The sequence below is a fragment of the Egretta garzetta genome, unplaced genomic scaffold, assembly GCF_000687185.1.
Source record: "Egretta garzetta isolate BGI_Z169 unplaced genomic scaffold, ASM68718v1 scaffold154, whole genome shotgun sequence".
NCBI lineage: Eukaryota > Metazoa > Chordata > Aves > Pelecaniformes > Ardeidae > Egretta > Egretta garzetta.
In genome coordinates, this window is record NW_009259600.1 from 8861801 (window position 1) to 8862870 (window position 1070).

At 50.6% G+C, this 1070-nt stretch overlaps 1 protein-coding gene across 1 annotated transcript in view; it reads right to left on the reverse strand.

Moving 5' to 3' along the window:
• TMEM74 (transmembrane protein 74) overlaps nt 1-130 on the reverse strand; it is an 844-nt gene extending 714 nt beyond the window's left edge. The window contains 2 exon segments of the mRNA XM_035893896.1: nt 1; nt 3-130. The exon segment at nt 1 is cut by the window's left edge and continues 714 nt beyond it. Of these exon segments, the coding sequence (XP_035749789.1) occupies nt 1; nt 3-130 (129 nt within the window).
• Nucleotides 131-1070: the final 940 nt, after the last annotated feature.

The following is a 1070-nucleotide window of genomic DNA, read 5'->3' on the forward strand; positions in this document are numbered from 1 at the left end:
CCTCCCCCCCCTCGTGCTGCGGCTGCTGCTGCTGCTCGTAGGGAGGGGATGGCAGGCTCCAGGCGGCAGCGGTGCCCAGGGGCGCCTGCCTGCTCTCCTCGGCCAGGTAGAGAAGCTCTGTGCAAGCCATCGACCTCGTCCTGGCGAGCCCCGACTCCTGGGCTACCGCATCCTGCAGCAAACGCTGCCCCTGACCCGCTGAAGCGGCTTCACGGCACCAGAGCTGCTGTATCTCAGAAATCTTCTACTCTTTCACCAGTGTTTTGTTAGGGACATGGCTTGTGTCAGCTGTTAAATGATTCAACAAATCCTCTCTGACATTCGTTTCTTTTCGGTCTGCAAATGAAAGAGCAGAGGGGAAAAAAAAACCAACAACAACAAAACCGAACCCGACAAGCTCATGATGATACATTAATAAACCAAAGGGACGATAACACAAATGCAATACGTCGGTCTTCCCCTCAGCTGTTCCAGGGGAGATGGCAAACACGATTGTTTTAACCACGCACTTAAAACTGCAATCCTCTTGCAGACCCAAAATCTATTAGGGAGCCTAATCAACCTTTGACACCAATATCCAATTAAGGCAGTAAGTCATCTACGGAGCACAGGACAACCAGAATAACTGCGCAAAATGTCAGAGGAAAGAGACGTCTATTCTTTCAGAAGCAAGCAACTCCCCCGCCCCCTTCCAAATAAAGAATTTTAAACTCGGATTCACAGACTAATTAGAAAGAAACACGCAAATCCCGCGTAGCTCAATAATCCAGGATCTGTATTCTCTGGTGGAAATCTGATAATCCTACGGGGAAAGCAGTGCTTTCCTATAGCAGATCTCCAGTTTGATTAAGAGCTTTCGGAATGAAATTGTGCCTCAAAGACCGATGACTCAAAGACGGATGTTACTTCTCATCTGCAATTAATTCGTTGTTACCCCCTTCTTCTGCGCCCCATCCCCCTCGAGGCCGAACGCCCGGTGCCACCAGGAAAAGCCCGCAGCCCCGTAACTGTGTTGCATGCGTAGGAAACACACGTGCGCCTATAGCATATACGCGGCCGGTAACGCGCTG